This window comes from Mugil cephalus, chromosome 11, assembly GCF_022458985.1.
Source record: "Mugil cephalus isolate CIBA_MC_2020 chromosome 11, CIBA_Mcephalus_1.1, whole genome shotgun sequence".
NCBI classification, from domain to species: Eukaryota; Metazoa; Chordata; class Actinopteri; order Mugiliformes; family Mugilidae; genus Mugil; species Mugil cephalus.
This window is the reverse complement of record NC_061780.1, coordinates 13179684-13200689: the sequence shown is the minus strand read 5'-3', so window position 1 is coordinate 13200689 and position 21006 is coordinate 13179684. Positions and strand designations below refer to the sequence as shown.

At 42.8% G+C, this 21006-nt stretch overlaps 1 protein-coding gene across 1 annotated transcript; it reads left to right on the top strand.

Moving 5' to 3' along the window:
* Positions 1–3883: 3883 nt before the first annotated feature.
* Positions 3884–12286, top strand: tcea3 (transcription elongation factor A (SII), 3). Its single transcript, XM_047599667.1, has 21 exons — positions 3884–4131; positions 4935–4997; positions 5118–5223; positions 5360–5459; positions 6328–6810; positions 6902–7012; positions 7253–7342; positions 7433–7501; positions 7610–7729; positions 7869–7934; positions 8111–8170; positions 8323–8394; positions 8518–8586; positions 8664–8726; positions 9305–9379; positions 10103–10263; positions 10365–10421; positions 10575–10729; positions 10838–10984; positions 11745–11816; positions 11904–12286. Exons 1-21 carry the CDS (start codon positions 4063–4065, stop codon positions 11910–11912), a joined length of 2217 nt encoding a protein of 738 aa, XP_047455623.1. The 5' UTR covers positions 3884–4062; the 3' UTR covers positions 11913–12286.
* Positions 12287–21006: the final 8720 nt, after the last annotated feature.

Below are 21006 nucleotides of genomic sequence, written 5' to 3'. Positions count from 1 at the left end.
ATGTCATCCAAAAATTGCCATAATTGCCGGGGGCTGGCGTCTCTGGTCTGTCACTGGCACAGACACCAGAGGCTGGGTGAGGTGCGCGGAGAGGAGAGTAGACTGGTGGATGTTCCGTGTCGGATATGCGCTAAATCTATGTCTGTTTGGACATGAGGGAGGTACAGTAAGGAGCCACTTTCTTCTGTCTGCTTGACCAGCACAACACTCCTTTAACTTTCCACCACCACACTCGCAAACAAAGACAAGATAGGGCTTGATGCGGTCAGACCCGAGCGGCTAATCATAGACTCTCGAACCCAGCAGCCAAAGCTTAGGGTACTTTAGTTCAGTGTATGGGAATGCACCGAGATGCACTTATGTAACAATGTAAAGCCTATGAGGAATCTGGAGTGAGAGGGATATACTTAAAAGAACAACAGGAACTTTTTTATAAAAGTCACATTGAAGCTGTGTCGAGGGTTAGTCCACACATGTACATACATTTGTGCACATTTGTCTGCTGTGATGGAAGAAATATTTACCATTATTTACCACAAAGCAAAATAGCAGATGGACATTTTGGGATGTTAAGCTTATACACTTCCTTTCATATACAGTTTGTGAAATACAAAGCTCCAGGAGGCGGCCAGCTGAAACTGAAAACAGAGAAACATATGTCTGAATGTTACGACATATGCCTGTTGGACCTCAGACGCTTGTTACATGAGCAAATTATAGAGTTTTTATAACAGATATTAAACTGTAAAGATATGGTGCGGCGGTTTGGTTTCAGTTTCTGTTCCCAGTCGATAGCTAACTTCACACAGGGCTGAGCTACAGTCACGGCTGGAGCTTGTGTTTAGGTTCTGCACTGAGCTAGCCCTACCAGCTGCTGGCTGCAGCTTCAATTTTAAGCTCTAAATCCAAAGGTATATCTTGAAACATCCACCTGAAAAGATTCAGTCAGTAACAACAGAGGGCTCTATGGACTGGACACGCTTGGACGCAATTTGAGACATGTCGGCTTGTCCCAGTCAGGTCAGAGAGGCATCAGAATTTTTTTACTTCTTAGTGATTTAAAAAAAAAAAAAAAAAGTAAATAAAATGATGTGATACTGTAAAAAAAAATGATCAGCTCCAATTTTCGTGGTCAGCACTGACCGGGTTCTGGGCCTGAACCCTGAAGTCGCCATGTGTCTGCGTGGGTTTTCTCCGGATGCTCCAGCTTCCTCCCACAGTCCAAAGATATGCTTGCAAGGTTAATTGGCGATTTGGCCGAAGGTGCGGATGTGAGTGTGAATGGATGTTTGTCTCTCTGTGGGGTATTCCAGGGTGTATCTTACTCAGCGACAGCTGGAACAGGCACAAAGCCCCACCTCAACCCTCTAGAGGACAGAGTTACAGATAATGAATGAATGAATTCACCAGATTTGATGCAACATAAAACAAGATCAGAAGTATTTCTGAGTCAACAAGTCGTGGGAGATTGAAAACACATGTGCAGTGGCAGATTTGCGTCTTCAATTTTTTTTTGTTTACAGAATCCTGAAAATGGGTCCATGTGAATTCCGACACATTTACAATCCTGAGCGGGAATTAATCTGACATCTCTTTTTTCTTTTTTTTTGATTCAACAGAGGAGCAAATCCACTGAATGTACCACGCTCATGCAGTTGCTCCAATGTGAACAGAGAAAAAACTAACTCTTTATATTTTGCGCCTGCTTTAATATTTGGGAACGCGGCTGGCGGACCACAGAGTATATTTACAGAGAATGAATAAGATCAGTTGATTTAATCTGAGCGCCTGGGAAAGAGGTCAGAGGTCACGGTGGGGCTGTAGCTTTTTTTTTTTCATCTTCTCATCCTCTGCCTCTCCCTTCAGTAACCCCAAGCCAGCCGGTCTAGTACACGGAGTCCGAGGATGTTGTGGGTTGATCTTGATCGCTGGTTCTTCCTCTTGGCTCGCTTCCTCTGTTACCTCACAGAGAGCTGTCCCACTTCTCCACTTGGCTGGCTTTCCCTACCTGCCAGACACGCTGCTGTCTTGAGGCAGAGGCTGAGTTGTGCACTCAGCCTGTTGTGTAAGAGCGGTGTAAAGAGATAATGAGCTTTGCTCAAGACAAGCTCTTAGCCTGTACTTTCACCTGCCGTCATAAACACAGTTATCTTCAAATCCCCGAGCTGCAGACAGGAGTTTGACAGTTTTTCAGATTCATGGACTCTGCTACATATTCTGGGGGATAATGCTTTACTTTCAGAGGAGCCATTTAACTTTTCCAATCAATACTGCTCTGTAATGATAGACACAAGGCATCAGACATAACATTATGACAAGGGGAGGGGCCTTGTTGGATCTGACTTGCTCCAGTGCATCCCACGGATATGTGTTTAGTTTGGGATCTAGTGAATTTGGAGGCCGGGTCAACATCTTGTGTTGTTTTTCTTGTCTAAGTAACATCCACACAAATGCCAAGACGAAACGTTTCCCAGCAGAACTCTGAACTGTCACAAGATGGTGATTGTTTCTCCTGTTAGTGGTTTTAATGTTGGGGCTGATCCATGCATAATGAAGTATGATAGCGTTGCTACCTACATAATCTGTTTCCACAGAAACTGTAGGGATCCAACCCCAGTTTAAAATCAAGCTGCCGATGCTTGTGTGTCTCCCACTTGTGTAGCTTCCCACAACAGTCGAGAAGTTGAGAAGCAGCAGGGACGCCTCCGGGAAGTGAACTGTATCGGGGCTCAGTTCCCAGTGGACGGTGGGAGTAAACCTGCATGCCTTTAAATTCTGGGAGCGTGTCTCCCTCTGGAAGACATTTCCTCTAAAAACACTCTGTAAGTGATTGCTTCCAAGAAGTGGTTAGAGATGAGACACAAGCCACATTTTTTTTTTTACAAAGGACACTGTAGAAAGTTGCTCAAGCTTCTTTTTCGTGTGTGGGTTGATTGTTTAACTGACCCCTAATTCACTGTGTATACATACAGACAGACATAGACGCAGACAGACTTAATTGCCGTTCAGGTAAACAGCAAGTGTACGCAGAATGAAAGTTCTCGCAACGGCTGAGCGCACTACTAAAATATACAACGGTAGACTAGTTATACATAAAAGTGGGTATGGTGATCACAGATGTAATGCTGCAATTACAAGCTCATTTTAAATATGATTTGAGGTTAATATTAGGATAATAAACCACGTTGTGTCCCTGTGCTCCAACACTATACGATAAGATACACATGAAATAAATTTAAAAAATGAAAAAATAAATTAAAAAATCTGTCAAAAGAATTAGAAAACAATGTTGGAAAGCGAGTGTTGAGGCCTGCACTGGACTGGGTTAGTCATTGGAGAAGTCGCTTGCTTCACAGCACCCTCTGGTGGCAAGCGCGTGTACACAAACAATGAACTTTTTTTTTTTTTAACAAATTAACTTTATTCTGTGTCTGAAAGGAAAATTCGGCTCTGGTTTATTCCCAGCTCCTCGTCTCAGATGTCTGATGTATCTGTGCGAAATAACAAACACAGCTGGACGGTGGTTCCGTGTCATCCTGCTCTTTGACACAGCGGCAGCTGTCGGTGCTGGTGTGCAAATAGCGGGAGTACACGCTGCGTCCTCTCCTCAATTTGTTAAGATTAATCATTAGACAGTGGCCTGGTTTCACGGCACAATCTTAAAACACAAGTCGACTGGTGATGTAACGCAGCCAAAATATAGACAGAACTAAAAAAAAAGACGCGAAAGTCATGAGATAAAAGTCCCCGACGTCACCGATTTCCTGCTTTAAAAAAGGAGAAGTATCAAGTTGAAGTTCAAGAAAGTGAATTTTACACGAATCACCTTGAAGTTGTGTTAATTCAGTGGACCGCGCGCCTACTACAACGTCTATATTTAGTTGTTGTCATATGTCGCGCTGGTCAGCTGGGCCCTGCAGAAGGACACGCCTCTGGGCTGAATGGAGTGCTCCGTGCGTAAAGTCCGACCTGCAGCGGATCCAAACTTTTCTATTTCTGAGTGGATTTAAAGAAATACCTAGCCGACGCCACTGAACGGCTCGCGGTCGACTAAATGCAGCGATGACTCGAGAGGAAGATCTCATCCGGATTGCAAAAAAGCTGGACAAGATGGTGTCTAGAAATAACACGGTGAGACTATATTTTGACACCCACAGGTGGCGCGTTGTCCTGCCGCCGCGTGCTGCGCAGAAGGCCCGTGAATGGCTCTTTCGAAAAACGAAACGATTTCCCTCGTTTTGTGCGCCCAAAACGAGCTTGTTGTCTTTCGTCTCCGTGTGTTTGAATAGCGTGCACACGTGTGACACGGCCCTGGCTGTACTGTAACAAATGGTCAACAGGTGTTCGTGCTCCGAGTTTGCATACAGTATTTCCCTCGCAGGACATTCAATCTCCGTGGTGTGAATCAGTTTGACGGTCGAGCTTTGCGGGTTCGTAGATAGGCAATTTTCTTTTTCTTTGCAGATCGTTTGCATGTTGTAACATTTAACTGTAGCTGAGGTTTCGAAGTGTGCTGCAGAAAGTAAACAACGCGGCCTGCGGGTAAGGTCGTGCGTGTGTTGTGACCGAATCTGCAAACGGCACAGTTCCACGGCGCTCCTGCACAGTTGGAGGGCTGCAAACGACTGTCCTGTAGTAACTTCTCGGTTGTGATCAGAATAAACAGCTCATTGTGTCGTCGTTGGTGTTTCGAATTTGTGCCATCATTTGCCTAAAATGCTGATGAATACAGAAATGAAGTGAAAGTAGCCTGCTGCTGCTGCTGCTGCTTTTCCTTGTTGACACGTACACATCTGCATGTCGCCACGTGCATATTTTACAGTTATTACACATTTATAAATGTAAAGTTTTAACAACAGTGGGTGAAAACGAACACTGATATTGTTTGCCTCTGTTTTGTGTGTGTGTGTGTGTGTGTGTGTGTGTGTGTGTAGGAAGGCGCCATGGACCTGCTGAAGGAACTGAAAGGTTTCAGTATGACACTGAAACTTCTCCAGGTGTGCTGCTTTTGTGTACTGTTGCTAACCCAGAAGCTCAAATAGCATAAAACTTCGAAGCTCACGTTGTACCTTTTTTTTTTGTGTGTGTGTGTGTGTTTGTGCGCGCCTTTGTGTCAGGAAACAAGAATCGGCATGTCTGTGAACGGTATCAGGAAGCACTGCACAGACGAAGAAGTCATCGCCTTGGCGAAGGTCCTCATTAAAGACTGGAAAAGACTTCTGGGTACTGGCATCGTGACATGACACTGATGTAGTGAAATGGTTGTTGTTTGTGCAGGATTCATTAGCAGATTGAGTGGTTTTCTAATATGATTTTCTCTCATACACACACACACACACACACACACACACACACACAGACTCTGGCCATTCTCACTCCGAGAAGCCGTCTGAAACGAGGAACGGTTTGGACTCCAGCAAAACGGCGGCGTCTCCGAGCAGCTCGCCCTCACAGAGCAGGTCAGTAGTTTTGCAGCTGTTAATCGGACACAGGTGCAGTTAACATGACCTTTAATAGAGAGCCCATTCATTAGGAAATACACTTCTGGTCAATGCCAGCACACTGTCAGACCGTCCAGCAGAGTGTTGCGTGACATTACGCTGACCTTCAGTATTTCATGCATATTAATAGTTTCCTTAAAAAATAATTCAGCTCCAGAACATCCAGTGAATTGAAAAAAAAAAACAACTCTATGGTAAGAAGCCCTTAAAATATTAAAAGAACAATATAGTTCACTTCCTGAAGGCTACAATTAGACAGTAACTCAGTCTGCTTGCCATGACGACTTTAAAGCCTCTACAGTTCCTCAGCTTTTTGTCTTTTAAGTAGAATTACGTAATGAAAAACGACACTTTACTTTCCGGCAGCTGTAGGTGGACTGGTGCTCTCTTAGGTGTAATACATGTGGAAAATTCCAGGAGATGGCTGACATATTTGCAAAAATAAAAGACGCCTTAGTCAGTGTTAGAGTTTTCCTTGTGACATATCCAATGTTGCCATTAGCTGCAGAAGTTCAGGCAGGTTAAATAAGCTCTAGCAAGACTTCTCACATTCACATTAGGACGTCTGAAATTTGCCTCGGTGATACGTGATCGAGGCTGCGGTCGGGTGATTCTGAAGGTAATTGGGGAAATGTGAGAAATGCACGACACATTTTTCACCTAAAGCTCTGAATTATCCTTTTAACTACTTGCTGCTGTTCGTCTGTTAACTTTCCTGGTCCTGATGTGTCTGAGTAGGGCTGCAAAACAAAGGAACAGGAAAATAGGTGCGCGGGTGGATCTTGAAGAGAGGTAAAAATAAAATGACTCCCGTGTTTTCTGTTAGTCACAGGACGCTGGATGCCAAACCAAAACACGACTCCGATCCCGAAAAAAAACACCCTGATAAAAGCAGGAAAGAAAAACGGAACGAGGAACACAAAAGGAGACACGCCGACGACCTCCGGGATGAGAAGCAGCGGGGGGACCTCCAAAATGTGAAACAGCAAGAAGTCAGGAAAGAGAAACAAGCACCTGCAGAAATTCCCAAAGTGGAGCTCGATAACAAGCCGCAGAAGCACGCGCAAGACCTGCAGAGCGAGAGGAACAAGCCAGAGCCGCAGAAGAAAGAAAAACTGCTGGAGGAACCTAAAAGAATTAAACACGCAGAAGAGCTGAAAAGAGAGAAACACCCGGAAGAGCTCAAGAAGCACAGGAGCACAGAAGACGCGAAGAAAGACAAACACCGAGAAGAAGGCAGACCTGAGAGGCCAATCTCCGCACCGCAGCGGGAGAAACCCGCAGATGTTCACAAACCGCTGTTTGAAAGGTGAGAAGGTAGTGGCTCAAAAAAAAAAACAAAAAAAAAACGATGGTTACACATGATCCAGCAGAGCTTCAGATTGAACTATTTATTTCAGGAGAGGAGTGCTGGACAGCAGCATTCTATATCCTACCCGGTGCCCCTCTCCTCGACCTTCCCGGCCTCCACTGCCAACCAAACGTCCCGCTCCGGACGTGAAGAAAGACAGGTCAGGACTCCCAGCACGGTCTGAGCTGAAGAGCACGGGACGCCGAGACTTGGCTGCATGACGTGACGGTGTCCGAGTTACTCATTTGTGCCTGCAGTGTGAACACGGGACACGTGGTGTGTCAGGATAACACCTGTGCATGGTGCATGCTGTGATGAGGTGTGTCTCTGTGTGCGTGAGCAGCATGCTACTACACAAGAGCGCTCAGTGCACTGATCTCTAGTGTCGCCATGTGTTCAGGAAGGACAGTAAAGACTCCAAACCTCCTCACGCTCCTCCGCCCGCATCTCCACCGCCTAAGCGGCCGTCGGTGGAAGTAAAGAAAGAGAGGTCAGACGCGCTTGACTTCGTTCGCTGAATGGTGGTTGAGTGTGAATTTTAGTAGATTTGCTGACAAACGAATTCCTGTTTTCATGCCAGGAAGCTCCCATCGGATCCGAACGCTCCGATTGCTCCCCTTCCTTTTCATCTCCATCCTCCTCCGCCCAGGTCAGAATCTGCATGCCCACTCGTGCTGCATCGCACTGATGTTTGCCGCTATTACTCACTCTCTCTGTGAAGTGACTCAGCTGAGCTCACGGGTGTCTCTTCATTTAGAAAAGAGCCACCTGACCCCAATGCTCCACTTCCTCCACTCCCTCTTCACCTCCACCCCCCTCCTCCCCTTCCCTCTGCCGCGAAGCGCCCCTCGCTGGATGGGAAAAAGGAGAAAGACAGGTCTGGATCAGATGGGTTCTCATCGCAGGCTGCATGCCATCACTACCTGGAAGCGCCTGTGGGAATCATTTGGGTGAAAGAAAAACAAAACAAACAAACATGTCTCTGCATTGAATCCTTGTGTTGTTTGCTGCAACAGGAAGTCATCAACGGACTCGAAGCCACCCCCGCAGAAAAAGACGGCAGATCATGTGAAGAAAGAAAGGTCTGGCACCTGGGAAATTATTGTGTCTCTCATTTGTCCGTGAAAAATGAGCTTCCTGCCGTCACTGGAGGGATCAGTGACCTCAGACTGTAATCTCAGTTTCTCCTTCGTTTTATTTGAAACAGCAGACGTTTTGTTGGTTTTCTTTCGGTGCCAAGGTTATTTTCTTCTTACAGGAAAGACTCGGTGGATGGCAAAGTGTCAAAAAAGCACCCCGATGAGGACAAGAGAGAAAGGTTGGCAAGCCGCGAGCATGCAGCTACCTTGCTGCGGGTGTTGCGCTCCGTTTGACGGTTTCTGGGTTCAACTTGAGCTTCTTTAAACAGATCGTTGTTACTGTTCACGGCTGGAGTTCAAAATCACACACACAAATGTTTCCTCTTGCCAGGAAAGACTCCCCCGACTCTAAACCACCTCTTCCCAAAAAGCCCAGTTTGGAGGTCAGAAAAGAAAAACACAGGTGTGCAGGAGCCGAGTTAAACGTTCCACTGTGCAGCAGCGTTGTAGCTTTTTTGCAAAAAAAAAAAAGAAAAGAAAAAAAAAGTTTGTGGTACAAATGTCTCTTTTTTTTTTTTTGCTGCAGGAAGGATTCCTGTGACTCGAAGCCTGGGCACCCTGTGAAACGCCATTCGACTGACGGCAAACCTGACAGGTAGCCTTCAGTCTCAGTCACACAAAAAAGAAAACATCACGATTGAATCCGTATTCACGTAGTGTCTTCCCTCTTAGGCGAGAATCCAGCGATTCGAAGAGGAGCAGCTCACCGCCAGCTAAGAAGCTAACAGGTGAAAGGTAAAAGAAACAAGAAGAAAACACTGTAAAAAATGGTTCATGGGATTGGTAAGTGTAGCCCAAAAAAAAAAAATGCGCTTGTTTTGTGTGTACATTATAATGACTTGATAACTTCATTGGTCTAAATGAAAATAAATAAAGTTAATAATACGACTCAGTAATACATGAATTTTCAATGGATATTTTTCAACATAGAGGTGTATTCTGTTTGCACAACACAGAAATGAATCTGACTGACATAAATAAGTTATTGCACTAAAAAAGAACGCTATTTATCATTGATTTAACACAATTAAATTTAATTTTAAGTAAGCTTGTAGAGGACAAGGCAAATCGTGTTGCTTTTACTGAAGTAACTGAGTTGGCCTAACTAGAAAAGTCTTGTGGCATGTACTCAATACTAGTTAAGTTGAAATAACTTAAAAATGTCCATGCAAATTATTTCAGCAACGTTTTACTTTGAACCAGCACATCATTTCTTAGAGTGTACTGATTAACTTCAACGTCTCCAGTCTACTGATTTTTTAAAAGGACTTTCTTTCGTGGAGAGCATGAATGATGTTGGCTTTGAATTATAGGAGAGAGTCTCATGGCTCAAAGGCTCCTCAGCCTGGACCGGCACAGAGGAAGCCCTCCACTGACAGCTTGGAAAGGTATTTTAAGATGATTCTGTTCATAATATTCTACTCAGGTTTATTATAATAACTTCTCATTATAATTGTATTTTAATTTTTTCATTTTCAACAACGTTAATAAAGTTTTTTACCTGTTGAATGGTATCTGCTAACAAGTTAATGCACAATAGTGGATAAAGGTTGAAGTCGTGTTAATTATAACACAGCAAAGTTAATATGCTACAATACCACATGTACCTGCATGAAAGTACAATTTTGTGGACAGGGTTGGATGATTATTGACAAAGGAATGAAGAAAAAGTTCTGATACAGAAATCTGTTTTCAGTGTTCAGATTTTCCTCTAATCTTTGAGTTGTGGTGACACAGAGGGTCATTTGAATATTGACTGAAATCAAACCATGCGAGACGTTTAGTGGGAAACAGTTGTATTTGTTGGAGCCGGTAACTGAAATGTGACTCAGTTACACTATTTCACTTCTTTTTCTGTACCAGAAGCCAAATATTTTTGAAACCACTCATTTTTTCTGTAATAATATGTAGTATTAAATGAGTGTCATATTTCCATCTTAAGAGTCAGTAGTAGGTGAAGCTGTCAAATAAATAAATGCAATGTGGAAAAGTGTAAGTATGAGGTAGCATCAAATGGAGGCACTTAAGCAGAAGAGTAAATGTACTTTGTTACTTTCCTCCTTCATACCGCTCTAGGAACCAGACATTTCTCTGTGTTGTTTTTTCTGCAGAAAGGGCCGAATCGAAGCCCCTAAAACTCCCACCACCCCGACCAGCCCGATGTCCCCCAGCTTCAGCTCTGCCGGGGGTCCGCTGTCCCCTCACCTGGCTACCGGAGACACCGTTAGAGACAAGTGCATCGAGATGCTGGCGGCAGCCCTGCGCACAGACAGTGAGGCTGAGATTACACGTCATGTATCTTGACATACGCAGAGCGACAGTCAAGTATCCACGTGCTGAATTACACGGGCTGTATTTTTCTGGTCTTCACAGATGACTACAAAGATTTTGGAGCTAACTGCGACGGCATGGCAGCGGAGATTGAAGATCATATCCTTCAGTTCAGCTAATTATCCCCCTCTGCGGCTGGTTTGACTGAGCTGTGTGTCATTATGTGACAGGGCATATGGAAAGCGCTCCATTTGACTGTAATCAGACATGCTTCACAGTGAGACTTATTCTCCCTTAACTGTGCCCTCGCACATATCTACCAGGAGATAAGGGCCACTGATATGAAATATAAGAACAGAGTGCGGAGCCGCATCAGCAACTTGAAGGACCCCAAGAACCCCGGGCTTCGTAGAAATGTGCTCGCGGGATCCATTGAGTTGAGCCGTATTGCCAGCATGTCTGCTGAGGTACACGGACGTCACCTTTACTAACTGATCAACTGATCACATTTGGCTTCGTGCATCCACTTTACTGCCCTCCTGACGTGTTTTTTTTTTGTTTGTTTTGTTTTGTAGGAAATGGCCAGTGACGAACTGAAACAGCTGAGGAACGTTCTCACCCAGGAGGCCATCAGGGAGCACCAAATGGCCAAAACCGGCGGCACCACCACCGACCTGCTGCAGTGCGGCAAGTGCAAAAAGAAGAACTGCACCTACAACCAGGTGAACACATGCAGACAAACCCTCACGAGCAAATCAGGTTCAGCTCTGATGGGGCTTGTGACGATAAGTGCTGCTGAGTGACACTTTTTCACAGCTACACTGCATGCACGCGCGTTAGTGAGAAATCTATATTTACGACAGAGTGAAGCAGGATGCGAGTCGGGGTCTCTTACGCCGACAGGGGTTGCTATGACAACAGTTTGAATTTGGATATACACCGATCAGCCATAATGTTATGACAGTATCTAATATTGTGTAGGTCTCCCTCGTGCCTCCGAGACAGTTCATGCTCAGCGGAGAATGTGCGCGGGCCTTCTGAAGGTGTCCTGTGGTGTAACTGAAGCTTTTGTGGCACAACGTGCAGCTCTTTCCTTGCGGGGTTGGATGCTGCTATCAGGGGGGAATGTAATCGCTCTAGGCTGGAGGCGTGTGGTCAGCAGCAACAATTTCAGTAGGAGCAGCTTTATCGAAAATCTCAGAAATATCACTTTTATTAGGAAAAACTGTAGTGGAAACACAGCTACTGCAACATGATGATCAACTTCATTCGCTTCACTGTGATTTTAATGTTGTGGCTGATCGGTGTAGACTAATAAGGAGAAATTGTTTCACACAGTGTTACAGACCCACACTGAGCCAGATCATCTCTCTTAATTATTTAGGACTTTAACTTATATTCAGTTGTTTGGACGCTGCCCAAACTGCCTTTTTAATAAGTGTTTTGTTAACAAGTGTGTTTATGTTTGTGTGTGCATTTTAGGTGCAGACTCGCAGTGCTGACGAGCCGATGACCACATTTGTCCTGTGCAATGAGTGTGGTAACCGCTGGAAGGTAAGAGTCCATCTTACTTCTAACAGTCCTTTGTATTTCGTTAAATCGTTAAAAGTTTTAATCACTTTTGTTTTCTTTTTGTTTCAGTTCTGCTAATGCCTTCGAGGTGAAACCACATTTATATATATATATTTTTTTTTCCTGAGCATTTTGAATTGCTTATTTTCTTTTTATAAATTATTGCAGCTAGTGATTTGAACAGATAACCGCGTTCCCACGATTCTTACTTGAAATTTTGACATTTATAATAAGCATGTGCTAATAATTAGGGTTTGCCTTAAGTGGATTTGACGACTGAGCATGAATGTCAGTTTGATGACGGAGACATTGAATCACCCCACCTGTAACTCATCAGTAATGATCACGGTGCTGTCTTGGTAAAGAGACTCATAATCCAGTTAATATGCTGTGTCATGTTACAGCTGTTCACTTTGTAAATATCTAATTCCAATAAACCTGCGTACATCATCGGTTTGGTTCAGAGTCATTGCACACTTTCACTGTGATGAATCATTTATGCACTTAGCATATAACTTTTCTTAGTTTTATCAGTTTCTAATAAACAGATGCACTGTAGTTGTACTGCTGCAAGAAAAAAAAATCCAACCTTGAATTTTCTGTCAAGCATATTACAATTACAACAGATATCGCTTTTCTTAATCTATTCAATGCGCACGGTTAATTCTGAAAGCAACTATTTTAATGGCATTTGTTAGTTTTGTGCTGCTGAAAACAAACAGTAGGTGGCAACAATTCTGCAGGACTGAAAGCACAGGCAGCTGTTGCACAATTTTCTTTTCGTAGTTCATTGACAACAAATTATTTTTTTTTTGTTACTGCCAGTGCAGCGGGCCAGCAACACCAGAGCTGCTGAGGATTTAACATGACGATATTAAAGCCAGTTAACAGCATTTACTGATGATAAATATGTCCCTTCCTTCGTATTTAAAGAAATTCCAACAAACAACGTGTAAAATCTTTTGGTAATGTCTTATAAAAACTCAGTCTGCATTTCAGTAGAATACAGAATAGATAAGCTTCCCAGCAGCCCTCTGGCTAAGCATCCACCATCTGCTTTCCCATGACTCCTTCCGCATCATTTCCACCATTAAAAGTCCTCGGAGCTCAGAAAGCACAGCCACTGACTGTGTTATCCTGCAGTGGTGCAATAGTGTCGACATCCCTCTAAATTCTACACCCAAGCAGGAAAATGTCACTTGAACTTCAGCTTCAACGTAACAGAAGCACATAAACAGGGATCTAAAAAAAAAACATAAGAAAAAAAGGTCTCCATTAACTGGAATTTCATTCTGCTCACACACAGGCAAGAAAATTAATAATCTGCACAAAGGCCCCATTTTTTCTGTGCTATAATTCAAAAATTGATTCTGCAACATATTTTCATTTGGTCGTTCTATTGTATGGTTTTGATTTTTATTTAAGAAAAAAATCAAAAGCATTTGAAAATAACAATCTTCAAATCGCATCCCAGATAAACAACCCTGCCGAGTTCAAATTAACGTAGAGAAATCACCTTGTGACATTAAAAAAAATAAAAAAATCATGTTGATGTTGCTTTGACATGCACCTCCCACCTAGACAAGACCAGGCACCCATACCCCATAGCAATGACACTCAGCCATACCCAGCAGGATGCAGCCTGACACACACACAGAAATGGTTTAAGAACAACTCAAAAAAACATAAAAAGTAGCACAAGGTGTTGATCTGGCCTCCAAATTCCCTAGATCCTAAACTGATCAAGTATCTGTGGGATGCACTGGAACAAGCCTGATACACAGAGCACAGAGACCCCTCCCCTCAACACATAGGACCCAAAGTACACCCTCAGAAGACCCATGTCCATTAATGAGTCACAATGTTTTTGGCACAAGGCAGACCTACACAATATTAGGAAAGTGGTCATAATGTTATGCCTGATTGGCGCATTTTCACTGTGTATATGTATAAAAAAACAAGTTTGCCAAAATGAAATTTAAACTGATTGATCCTTTGCTTCATAGTTAATTAATAGTTGTGAATTTCTCATAGAGATGAATAAAGTATCTATCTAATGTAATCAAATGCCATCATTACAGTGCTCATCAAAGCTCTGACTAAAAATGTCAACAGGTTCAGATAAGTATCTGATGAGGACTGTTAGGGCACTGCATGTGGTGAGTCTGTACAGGGACTTTGTGTACTATTTCTGATATCTGAAGATCAAAGCCGTTTTGACTGACTTTAATAATAAATGGCAGGTATACAGCCGGTTGTGTGTTGTCTACCAGCATATGGCGTCATACAACATGATGCAATATGTGTAGAAGTCAAGATTCATTCAGGCCTTGTGGACGCAAGATTTCAAAGAATTCACAGTACAGACGTCCAGGAAAAAACTGAGGCACTGAGCGGTGGTAAAGGTATGAAACCATTTCTAAAGCTTTAAGTGGCCACATTACAGCCTTGATAGTTGTGAAGTGTGCTCACAGAGTCGGCTGTGACCTTTGGAAGCCTAAGAAGTCCTCTGCAGAAACTAGCTCAGCAGCATTTCATCAATCAGGCTTTTATGGTGGAGGACCTAGATGGAACCACTCTGACGACAGACGCCAGCCTGCTTGGAGTTTGACAAATGGCATTTAAAGGACTCCGAGAGCACAAGGAAAACCAATCTTTGGTCTGATGGAAAAAAATCCATCTGTTTGTGGAGAATTCTGCAGCACTGTGTCTGGCAATCTTTTGCTAACACCATCACTAGAGTGAAGCAGGATGGAGGCAGCATCATGTTGAGCTGTCAGATCAGAGGAGACATGATATCAAGCCAGTACAAGGAGCTTTTCCTTGAAGAAATGCTCTGCTCCAGAGTGAATTAATTTGAGATTGTGGCTCGAGTACAAATCTAAGATGGTCTACGAGTGTAAAGACTAAGACAATGATTTCATTATTTTTTTCATTCCAGCTTACTGAATGTAGCGTGATGCTAATAAAATATATACTATGTTATTCTTTTAATTCAATCTACATCACCAAGTGTGCAGAATATTTATTCTAAGATGTGTATCGCTCTGAGATTATGCATGATGGTGGATACACATACTTTACTGTGACTGTAATGTATACTGTATGTACTCACACAGAAGTGACATACGAGTGCTTTGCTTTGTGCCTCTTCCTCAAACGTGACCTGTAACACAAATCAATACATGCTTGTTGTGACATGACATTTCAAGGAAATCAAAGACATCCTGGGATGTAAACTCAGTTTTAATGTCCAAGTGTCTCATGGGAACATTTCTACCAATCCACTCTCAGCTCTCAGCCACATACAGGTGTCAGTCAGATAGCTACAACACAACCAGACCTCAGGGGTTAACGTGATGGTCGGTCAGAATGAGTTCATTCCTCTACTATCAACGTCTATGTCGGAGGAAGGCAGACGTCACTGGAATGTTTCAGTATTAACACTATGACCTTTTTGCAGACACGTGTTAATGGCAGGTTGGATGCCGTGTGAAATAATCTGCTTAGTCTTGAAAAGCTTAAAGTTGACAGCACACATGAGAGACACTTATGCACCTTGTTGACTTGTGGATGTTGTCTTTGATTAAAGATTTCCTCTGCAGTGTTTTTGTTGGTTGCGCAAAGCCTCACTGTAACTAGAAATAAATGACATTTGCCGGGTATGTAGTGTCTCCCACTAAACATAATCAAAAAAGCGAATCAATGTGCTGAACATATCACCTTAGGACTAGAAAATACACTTAGGATCTCCCTCAGCAAACCAAAATTAATACTGTAAGAGTTGATCTTAACACTTTCAAAGTGTCTATATGGCTCCACACCTCAGAGTGTTGGTACCTTTACACTAAGTTCTTCTTGTAGTTAAATTTAACACTGCCTAACACCAACCAGTGTTAGTTTTTTTAACACTTTGATGTAGTGTTAGCAATTAACTCTCTCAGAGGACTATTTCTTAACTACACAAGTGTTACCCCCGTAACACTTAAAAGGTGTCAATATAATTCCTATATAATCCTACAAAAAATACTTGGATAATACACTTTACTAAAATAAAAAGGTAGTCATGTTTGGCAGTTCAATAACATTTATTTTCAAACTTGCAGCACAAATATTAGAACATGCAACAGTAAGGCACAATGTATGTACTGTATGTAGTGTTAGCACCACTTTAGCGCGCTAGCTAGCAACTCCGAACCATTAGCATCATCTTATCACGTTTTATATTTTGTGAGTTAGCATGCTATCATTTATATTTGCACTAGCATTGAACACAGACGAGGGCAACGGGCAGAGAGACATTGTCATTCAACGGTTTGTGCTTGACAGTAGCCTGTAGTAAAGATCAATCATAGTCTTTTTAATTTAATTCAAAGCTAATAATAACAAAGTGTAGTAATTCCATGCTGCACTAGTTGTATTAGTCAGTCTGTAAGATCTGCATGCAGCAGTACTTGAAGGTACGCCACTGCAGAGGGGGAACCAAAAGTTGAGGTTTACCGAGGAAAAATGTTACAAAGCAACAGGAAGTTTAAAATAGATGATTTAATGTTTCTCTAAGAGGAAGATCTGCTGCATACATTTGAAAAGAGGCCACGACCCTGTTTTTCCATTGAAGGGACCCTGTAATCAGACTCCTCTCTTCTGTCTCTGTAATAATGTCTTAAAAGCATCGGTGTCATGCCAGCCTGCAACAAGGAAACATTATCTCCCTGCGAAATGTTTCCATTTGGGAGAACATCTGCAGCCACTATAGCGTCCAGGCTGCCTTCACCCTCTGAAACGTTGCCATAGCTGCACTCCAGCCGAGTGTTTTCAATGGACCAGGAAAAGCTTGTGATGGACTTTTTTTTTATTTATTGTTCTATTGTTGTTTAAAAACTAGTAGCAAATCTTGTCTTAATTGAAAAGGGAATCGATGTGTTTTGTCCTTTGTGACTGTTGAAAGAACCTTGGTTGAGACGATTCAAATTGCTCAAGAAAAGGGATGAGAAAAAGCCGTGTACTACAACATAACTATGCTCTGCCTGGTTCTCAGATCCGTCCTCTCATATAAACAGATGCTGTTTCTCTGCCTTTGGTCATGAGCGGTGGAATGAAGTGCATTTGATGTTGAGAGCCGTCAGACTCTGGAGGTATATTTTTTGCCTCGAACGTGCACCTGCTGCTTCAGAATTGATTTATTCAGAACAGATAAAGTCTCTAATCCGAGCAGCTGCTTCAAACCCACTTGTTGCGAAGCCTCATGTGCTATGAGACCAGCGGTCGCTCGTTCGAAATCCAGTGTTGCGGCTTCATGACAAGGTCATTCGGCTTTTCCCTTTGCTGCCATCATAAGTAATGCTGCCACAAAGCATCGCATTAAATACACACATCGTTAGCCTAAGTCATTTTTTGACTTACTGTTACAAAATCAATAAAAACACCAATGTGCTTGCAAAAATGTTTTTTTTCTTTGAAAATGTTCAGATATGACTTTCGTTCAGATGCTTTTAGGATAATGTTATGTAACCCTGTGTCATTTTGAGGTATTTTCTGAAGTCTCTATAGATGAGATGTGAAAGCTCAGTGATCAAATTGCACCAGATATGATGTCCATGGTTGTTTAACATTGGGTAAAATGACCCTCGGACCAGACAGGGGCACAGCAGGTGGAGAGTATTCGAGGACACACAGCAGCACTCCGGTGGGATCATGTAAGGTAATTTCTGGATGGATCTCTTAAGTCTGCGTGCCATCGTGTGAACAGAAGGAGTCTGCGGTATCAGTCAGAGCCCACGGGGTCAAAGCGCGTTTATTAACCGTCTCCAACTGTTCAGGCAGGATATAGGATAAATTCACTTCCACCTCATCAACGCACGACTTAGCCCTCAGGCAAAGATGTCTGCAGCGTTACAGGAATGGAAATGTGAACATTACATGGCTGTAAGTTATTAGTACGCTATGACTTACTAACAACTGATGTCTGAAGAGAAAGTAAGGGGGCAGATGAGAAAACAAGGCAGTAGAAGAAATCAATAGAATGTGAGTGGGACGGGATGCAGTAAACTGGTGGAGCAGTCCGTCTAGACACACGGGTTTATTGAATAAGTAACATAGCTGGACAACTAGACTTAAAGTCTGCAGTCATACATAAAGTCAAACACAGAAACGTTAATGATGCTAATGATGTTAACATTTCAGAGGAATAATGGAGCCATTCAGCTGAGTTTAAAGCAAATTTTAAAGCACGGTCTGAGAGTAAAGTTACAGAGCGTCCTTTCAACATGTGAGATATACAAAATACAAATACATATTCTGATCAGGCATAACATTATGACCACCTTCCTAATATTGTGCAGGACTCCCTCAAGCCTACAAAACAGTTGCGACTCATCGGGGAATGGACACGGGTCTTCTGAGGATGTTCTTGTTCCAGTACATCCCACAGATACTTGTTCGGTTTGGGATCCAGTGAATCTGGAGGCCAGGTCAACACCTCGTCCTGTGTGTCAGGCTGCTGCCATCCAGGAGTGTCATTGCTATGGGGTGGACTTGTCTGGTCCTACTGAAGTTTCCCAGCAGAACATTGAATTGTCAATGTTATTTCTTGTCAGTGGTTTTAATGTTGTGGCTGATCAGGACGTAATTACTGTATATATATAATAGAGTTAGATAAGCATTAAAGTCATAAACAACAAATTACCAAAATACGGTTACCGTTAGAGTAAAGTAATCTTCTGCAGGTGCAGCCGTATGATTAAAAAAAAAATGTATTCAGGCCAAGAAACAAAAACAAACACTTGGGCGACACTTGATGAATATGAATGATGAGTCCATAATTTCTTGTCCATTTCAGATGGTCCTCATGAGCACCATTATCAAGTGTAATGAAGCTGAGGCTATTCTAATGGAAATTTTGCTCTCCTCTCCTCTTGTGTTGCAAATGATTCAATGAGCCTCGAGGAGGAGGAGGAGGAGGAGGAGGAGGAGGAGGAGGAGGAGGAGGAAAAATTGAGATAGACTTTTCATTAAACCAGTAGCTCAATAAAAAAACAAAAAAGTTTTTTTTTTATTTTTTCCTTTTTTTTTCTTCAAGACAGGAGTTAAAGTAACATTGAAGCTTTTCTTTGTGTCTCAGTTCTTTGGTCCTGCTCTTGGAGATCTGGGTGTTGTTCTGTTTGTAATGCCGCGGCTGACTCAGGGGCCATGTGATACGATGTTAGGAGATAAGATTAGGTGGCCACTGCATCAAATTGAAAAAGGTGCCTGTAGGCGTATGTGGCTGGCATGGCAAATCATATATCAGTCAGCCCTCCACTTTACTTCATCTCGCAGTCATTGGTCAAAAAAACCTTGGAATGTCCTTCTCTCCTTTGCCTTTGACAACAGAGTGTACACTCCATACACACCACGGTGTGATGTGCTTTCTAATGACATCAGGACTATTGCTGCATATTCCCCATGGCGAATCAGCGGTCATACAACCTTGTTTGCAGCTCTATCAGACACATATGAGCTGCATCGATCCAACAAAACTGTGATTTGTTTTTTGCAGGTTGATAAATGCCTGGTCGCTTTCCTCGCAATCCTCCGTTACAACAAGGACGAGCGGGGGAGAGCGAGCCTGCTGAGAGAGCGGCTTCAGTGTTCACGGTCATGTCTGTTTTCTTGGCTGACTAATCTCGCTGCAGACTTTCTGGCAAACTCTGCCCGACACACTGCCTCCAAAAGACGCTCTAATGAGGGCTTTGGTTTGCAGCCGGCCCTCTCCTACTGAACACTTTGGCTTCGGCATTAGCGTCTGAAAGGAAGCAGGAACATTGCAATTAACCGCTCTACTGTCTGCTGCTAAATCTACATTCATTCAACAATTTATTCGGTTGAATTGGTGCAATACTGACCTGGTCTGGATGTAATGATATATGGGTATATATGATGTTTATATGTTCTGTACCCATGTCTTTTGTATCTTCTATTTGCAGCTACTATAGGATTTTTATGTTGGGTCATTTTTGAAGCCAGATGTTATTATAACAGATGTTATTCATCAAAGCTTCATCTTATCATCATATTATGAGAGATTCCATCGGACCAGAATTTCATAATCTTCAATATCATTTCTCCAGAGTTTTACTCAGATCAGTGACATATACCGTAGCTATGAATTGCTTCCCGCCTCAGACGATCACTAAATCCCCCATCGCTCTCAGACTCTTTGGTAATAATCCTACAGACGGAGCATTCCTGATTCAGACCTCTTCTTCATAGTTCAAAGTGATCTTAACTAATGGCTGAATTATTGAGAGAGCACTTAACACGGAGACAGAACGGGGCTGATTACCTGTCAGAGGAGTACCTGTTGGCGCGCAGACATCAAGTCTGCTCTGTTTTAATAGAGAGACGTGTTTAAGGCTGAATGGCGCCATGGCCTTTAGTCTGCCTGCAAATGTCAATGGCTATCACAAGACACACAAACGCACTCATCCAGTGACAGTCATGAACTGAGGGGAACTGAAGCCCTCTGCACGGACAGCGAAAGGTCTCAACGGCAGTTTCCTTCTGAAATGGATTCTATTTGTAATAGAGGGCTGAATCTCTTTCTTCTTCCCTTTAGGCTTTGAGTTCTTCAGATTTTGTCATTTCTCTAGCCTCTCCTTCATATTTCCTGCTTAGGGTTACTGCCTTCTCTCCAGCTAATTGGATTTCACTGGGTCGCAGGAGTAAGGAGTGACTCAGTTCAGCCAGCTCCTTTTTTTAATTGTAACTTCTGAAAGATTCATCCTCATATTCTCTTGACGCTGTAATTGTTCTGTAACATATTTCATTGCTATGCGGCATAATCACAGCAATGATTTTTGATGAGCTTTGTTAGTCAACCAACTTCTCTGGAGACGCCAGCATCAGCGCCTTCCTTCAGCTTTGATTGTCTGTTTAGACACAACAGCAATAACGGACACTTCCTAACTTCCTTCAGAAAGGCATCATTAAATACACATTTGATTTCTTGCCAATTTGTGAGAGGATGGATGGCACTGTTATTACTGAACATGAAGCAACAGCGAGCAATTGTTTAGTCTTGAATGCAGCATGGAAACTGGGAAGCCACTAGTCTGGCCCTATATTCAGTCAATGGTCTGGAAGACGAAAAAACTATAAGGATTCACACTTGTTGTTCAGAACAAACAGGTCT